Source organism: Carlito syrichta, unplaced genomic scaffold, assembly GCF_000164805.1.
Source record: "Carlito syrichta isolate Samal-C Ts95f unplaced genomic scaffold, Tarsius_syrichta-2.0.1 Scaffold313533, whole genome shotgun sequence".
Taxonomy (NCBI): domain Eukaryota; kingdom Metazoa; phylum Chordata; class Mammalia; order Primates; family Tarsiidae; genus Carlito; species Carlito syrichta.
This window is the reverse complement of record NW_007257629.1, coordinates 319,638-325,520: the sequence shown is the minus strand read 5'-3', so window position 1 is coordinate 325,520 and position 5,883 is coordinate 319,638. Positions and strand designations below refer to the sequence as shown.

Here is a 5,883-nt window from a genome sequence, read left to right as displayed (position 1 = left end):
CACCCCCTGGCCCTGCTCCCCACCCTAACGGCCCTCCTGGGCCCATTCCTGTGCCACTCCAGACTGCCACCCCCACCAGCCTCCTGGCCCCCCAGTCGCTTGTGCCACCCCCGGGGTTGCCTGGCCCCAGCGCCTCAGGAGTTCTGCCTTACTTCCCATCTGGCCCACCACCTCCAGATCCTGGAGGGCCCCCTCAGCCTTCCACATCAGAGTCACCTGATGTCAACCTGGTGACCCAGCAGCTGTCCAAGTCACAGGTGAGGGGGAGACCCAGACCATGGGGACACCTGGATCTGGGTCCAAGGAAAATGGATTTGGAAAGTCATCCTTGTTCCATAAAGACGAAGCACCTAAAGGCTTTCTCTCTCGGAACTCGTCCCCTTGTTTATAGTAAGAGTATAATGCCAATGAGGAGATTGTGGAGAGACAAATAGACCTCAGCCAGCACTCTGTGATTGCCAAGTGTGGTGTTAGCATGCCTGGGTATCCAGGTGGAGTAGTCAGCAGCATCCGGGCAGGGTGTCCTGTAGACCTCAGTCTGCCTTTGCCAGCACCTGTGTTATAACTTGCCATTCTCCCCTGCAGGTGGAGGACCCCTTGCCCCCTGTGTTCTCGGGCACGCCAAAGGGTAGTGGAGCTGGCTACGGTGTTGGTTTTGATCTGGAGGAATTCTTAAACCAATCTTTTGACATGGGCGTGGCTGATGGGCCACAGGATGGGTAAGGTGGCTGGACAGAGCTGGAACGGGGCTGTGGGGAGGGGTTTCTAATGCAAGAGTGCGCCTGTGGGATGGGTGAGCATCCAGCCTAAGGTTTACAGCACTCTTCCCTCCACTCTGTCTGATTCCCTTCCCCTGCAGCCAGGCAGACTCAGCCTCACTCTCAGCCTCCCTGCTTGCTGACTGGCTCGAGGGCCATGGCATGAACCCTGCCGACATTGAGTCTCTGCAGCGTGAGATCCAGATGGACTCCCCGATGCTTCTGGCTGACCTGCCCGACCTCCAGGACCCTTGAGGTCCACAGTCTGTGCCTTGCTGCCAGGGCAGACTCAGCTTCAGGGCCCATGGGAGCATTCCTGAAGCCTTCAGTCCTGGGCTGGTAGGTGAGGCTCAGCTTGGATCATTCTGCAGGTTCATCTCAGACCCACCCTTCAGCCTTAAGCAGCCACCTGAGCCACCACCGAGCCATGACGGGATCGGGAGACCGCGACTCCCCCAAGTGATCCTTTTCAGTATTGTATTTTTATTATAATGTTGTTATTACACAGTCTTCGTCATCAAACTGAGGCCTGTGAAATACAAGGTTCTCTACAGTGCCTGACTCCAGGTGTAATTTTGGAGTTGAGGGCAGGACGCCATTAGTAGGGAAGCAGGGAGGAGCCAGGTACCCACATTTGGAAACCAAACAAATAGTGTTTGTGTGCACGAAGCCAATTCACACAGGTCCTGAAGGTTTATTGAGACCTCCACTCCCTACCCGCTCCCAGCCTCAGAGATTGTCTTCTGTCCCCTCACATGGCCAAATCAACCCCCGGGGGGGCTGGGGGGCTGGAGGTCCTTGTATGCATGCCTACCTTGGCTGTGGCTGTTCCAGCAGGGTGTACAGCAGCTGTGGTGAATACCATTTTGACACTGAGCTTCAGGGCTGGGATGGGCAGGCAGGGGAAGCTGAGTATGATAGTGAGATGGGCGGGGGGTTCATGGGGCTCACCAGAGGGGAGTGAGTGGATGGGAGGGAGGACAAAGATGGGACATATAGTCTGAGAGCAGCCAGAGGGAGTGCTGAGGTGGTATGGGATACACTCTGGGCCCTCGTCAGGCTGCACTGCTCAGTCTAGCCCCAGACGGGCCCACAGTAAGGAAGCTGGGCAAGATGGAACACAAAGCCTGCAGCTGGGAGGGCGGCTCCTGGCTCTCGGCAATTGGAACAGGGCGGAGGCAACTCAGTCTCGTGGACCCCAGCCAGGTCCAGGATGCGACAGCTGTGCCTCTCGGCAAAGGCCCGGGGAGCTGCTGGCTGCGTAGCCTCAGGTGCAGGGGGGCAGGGCCCGACTCAGAGATGCCCTGGGTGTGTGATGGCGCTCAGCCTTGGCTGAGAGCCACAGGGCCCCTGTGAGAAGCTGGTGATCAGGGAGAAGAAGCAAGGCATCGGGCCCTGAAGTGTGTGTGGGCGGGGGAGTGGCAGAGGGAGCACTCATGGAGATCTGAGGTGACCAGGGGAGGAAGGAGGCCTGATGGGGCCAGCCCCTTAGGCCCGGCGGATTTTCATCTCGGTGCGCTTGAGGGAGTAGTAGAAGCCCTTCCACTGGGCCCAGTTGATGCCATTGGCATAGGAGAGGTGGGAGCCACCCAGATAGAAGCCGTTGAGGTTGGCAAAGTGACAGCTGCGGAACCAGAAGGCTCCTGAGGAGAGGGCCGCACAGTTCTGCACAAAGAGGTCCTGGTCCCGGTCGAAGGTGGAGAACTTCTGGCCACTGTGGTAAGACAGGGAGTCACCTGGCAGAGCAAGAGGGATGGGGCTGCTGAAGCAGGGAGCTGAGCCCTGAGCTGGCAGGGAGAGGGTGACTGAAAAGCGACACTGTGAGAGGCACCATGTGGCAGCTTGGCTGGATGGGGGCACCCTCCCTGAGCCATATGTTGGGTAGATGTGCTTCTGCAGTGAAGAGAAACAGCTGCTCCTCCACAGGGTTGCCTGGAGCAGGGCCAGGGCGGCTGCTCCCCAGGGCCGAGGCCCAGCCTGGTTTAAGCTGGTTTGGAGCCAGCTGTGGCCCTTCCCATCCCAGGGGGGTGGAAGGAGGGGCCAAAAGGGGTCAGAGACTGACCCCCCAGCGCCAGCCCTGCCTTCTCTCCCTGACAGAGGGGATACCTGCCCCGCCGTCCTCGAAGCCTGCCACGTATAGGGTGTAGCCATCCTCCTCCGCGCTGACTGCATTGGGGGAGATGGAGAAGTCGACATATTTGGCGTAGGCAGTGTTGTTCTCAAAGTCCTCCAGGTCCACTCGCAGCTCATATTTCTGCTTCAGCGTCAGGAGGTGCAGGTTTTGCAGCCCTGCAGAGGAGGGAGCTGCTGATCAGCAGGGAGCTGGCCCTGGGGCAGCCCCTCGGCTCACCTGGCCCTGCCTTACCCAGCCAGTACTCCCCATCAGCACGGCCGAAGCCCAGCTTGTAGTCGTTCCAGCCCCGGAAGAAACTCACTGAGCCATTGAACCTCTTCTGGAAAACCTGGAGCGATAGGATGAGACTGGACCATCAGGAGTCCAGTGGGCAAGGCAAGATCCCTGCCCCGCCCACCTCAGGCATGGACCCTGGGATGCTGTGGCCAGTTTGTTAAAGAACTGAGTGGGGGTTGGGGGGTGACTAAAGCAAGTGCATACAGGCACCACAGAGCAACTGCTGAGTACCCACCCGGGTTCTTCACCCAAGGAGAGGCAGGAAAGAGGCTAAAAGGGGCATTCTTGAGTTCGAGTACCTGACTGCGTACGACCTGAGACAAGTTCTATCACTTTCTGGGCTTCAGTTCCTCTTAGAAAAGGTACCTACTTCCTAGGACTATTGTGCGGATTATGTGCATTCACCTACCTCAAGCACTTAGGAATATCCCTATTTTAAAGATGAAGAAACGGAGGCTCACAGAAGTGAAGCCCAGGGCCACACAGCTAGGACTAGAACCAGGTCTGACCTCTGTCCCCTCCTGCCACTCACCGTCCACTTCCCGCCCTCAGTGGTCATGTCGCAGAAGACGGGCACGGGCACGCTGGGGCCTGAGGGGTAGATGAGGTACACGCCATCTGCCTGGTAGCCCTGGGCATAGATGTCGTCGCAGTCTAGGGGCTGCTGAAGGCAAGACCTCTCCAGAGCTGGGACAATGAGGAGAGAAGGACCAAGGCATCACCGACACCTCAGCACCCCACAGTTTGCCTCGGTCCCTGGGGGCGGAGATTCAGTCACAATAAACCACAAGATTTTTTTCAAGCGGCTTGCACGAAGCTCATGTCTTCCACCTGCCTCATTCTGCAGAGGAGGAAACAGTCCTGCAGAGCCGGGCCTCAGCCTTGAGGCCGGCCTGTTGGCTAGGCTGCCTCTGTGAGTGTGGGGCTGCTTACCATCTCCCCGGATCCCGGAGGCTTGGGGGGCACAGGGAGGTGTGGAGAGAAGCAGCAGCAGCGGCAGGACCAGGAGGGGCTGGTGACGGAAGACCTGGGTCAGTGCAGCCCTTGCCCCAGCGGCCCCCTGTTCTCCCTGCCTACCACCCCCTGCCTGAATCCCTCTCCTGCCCTCTGGTCCCTTCTCCCCTCCCGAGTAACCCCGCTCTCTGGGACAAGCTCAACAGCCTCATGGCTCAAGAGTTTCAAGAGAGCTCCTGTGCCTTCATAGTCCCCCCTCTGGAAAATGGCCTCTTTCCACGGAGTGGGCTCCATCCCCCAGTGCCATGAGTCCCCACCCTGAGCCCAGTACCTTCATGCTGTCAGTTCAGCTCAGGGCGGCTGGGTGTCTGCAGCCCCAGACTGCAACCGCCCAGAGTTATGTGCTGGGCCCCCGCCAGCCGCCCCAGCCACGCCCCCTTAACTGCAGAACCCCCCTCTCCCCTCCCCAGACAACCAGCATCAGCTTACACTATCGGGCAGGGAGGTGGGGCTGGGGCCAGGGGACCACCTGTGTCTCATTAGGCCTGTTGGGCAAAGCACTACAGACGTTAACTCCCTGCTGGCTCCAGCTGCTCCCTGGATCCCATTCCGCCATCCGCCCCACTGGACCCATGGATCCCCTGGTACCCCCAGCTGGCCCCAGCCCACCCTCTGCCTCTTGATGGGCCCCCTGCAGAAGTCTGTTTATTCTCTCCTCCTCCTTCCCTGGCCAGTGTTTCATCAGCTCTTGATGGGGAGGGCTAAGGGGGAAAGTGGGAGCGTAGGTAGGCCTGGGTTCTGGGGAGCGGAGGCCTGCTCTGGGGGAGCAGAAGACTGGTGGGGAGACAGCTTCAGAGCTCCTGATGTGGGAGCCTGGCTGGGCCTGGGGGAGGGGGGCGGGAGCAGCAGGGCCAGGCAGTCTCCTGGCAGGCCTGGGACATTTCTGAGCCATGAGCACAAGGCTGCCGCCGTCCAACTGCTCTGTCTGCCCCAGCTCAAGCCAGGGCCCCTTTCCAGCCCCCCCTCCCAACCCCCCCTGGCTCTGGCCACCTCAGGCCCCCTCTTTTCCCCTCCCACAGTTCCCTGGCCCATCTGTCTGGCTCACACACACCCGGTATGGGGCCTCTTTTGTTTCTCCTCACTCCACCCCTCCTCCCTGCTTCCAGACCCCTCACTTAGGCCCTCATGCCCCCCTCAGACTCTCCATCTGAATCTCCCTGCTTCTGGTCTCTCTTCCTTCTGTCCTTGGTACACCTCCAGAAGAGTTCTAGATGGCCACTAGAATTGTGTGACTCTGCTTACCTCCATGGCTCTCTGTTGCCTCAGAGCTGAGGCTACAGTTTTCACCTTGGACATGAAAGGAGTTTCAAATCTGGCTCTGGCCTAACGTGAGGACCTCGTCCTTATTACTGTGACCCATAAGCTGTAGTCCAGCTGTTCCAGACTTCTCACCATGGAGGTCCCATACCTTTGCACTGTGCCCACCCGTCTGCCTCCTCTTCTTGGCCATGAGTGGCAGTGGGTAGGATCTGCCTTTCATCTCTGCTCACTCAGCGCCCATCACAGAGCCTGGCACAGGGTGGGCCTGAAACATACATTTACTCATGGAATGAATATCTTTCGAGCACTGTGGTGTGCTGTACTTTGTGCTGGCTGCTAGGGTTCAGTATCTGCCCCAAGGAGTGGCAGGCACAGGCTTTGGACAGTGGATTACAAATGTAGTGTGTGTTGTGAAAGGACATTTGTTGAATGGATGAATGA

General features: G+C 58.8%; 2 protein-coding genes across 2 annotated transcripts in view; one reads left to right on the top strand and one right to left on the bottom strand.

Annotated features, from left to right (window-relative positions):
- The window catches only part of MAPK7 (mitogen-activated protein kinase 7), a 5,172-nt gene extending 3,852 nt beyond the window's left edge, over positions 1–1,320 (top strand). The window contains exons 5-7 of the mRNA XM_021718810.1: positions 1–257; positions 586–719; positions 860–1,320. The exon at positions 1–257 is cut by the window's left edge and continues 438 nt beyond it. Coding sequence (XP_021574485.1) covers positions 1–257; positions 586–719; positions 860–1,013 — 545 coding nt within the window. The 3' untranslated portion in view covers positions 1,014–1,320. The remainder of the gene's footprint in view (positions 258–585; positions 720–859) is intronic.
- Positions 1,321–1,985: 665 nt separating this feature from the next.
- Positions 1,986–4,544, bottom strand: MFAP4 (microfibril associated protein 4). Its single transcript, XM_008070555.2, has 6 exons — positions 4,454–4,544; positions 4,102–4,180; positions 3,701–3,855; positions 3,124–3,220; positions 2,865–3,047; positions 1,986–2,494 (listed from the first exon to the last, which is right to left on the bottom strand). The coding sequence occupies exons 1-6, from the start codon at positions 4,457–4,459 to the stop codon at positions 2,247–2,249; spliced, it is 768 nt and encodes a 255-aa protein (XP_008068746.1). The 5' UTR covers positions 4,460–4,544; the 3' UTR covers positions 1,986–2,246.
- Between the last annotated feature and the right edge of the window lie 1,339 nt (positions 4,545–5,883).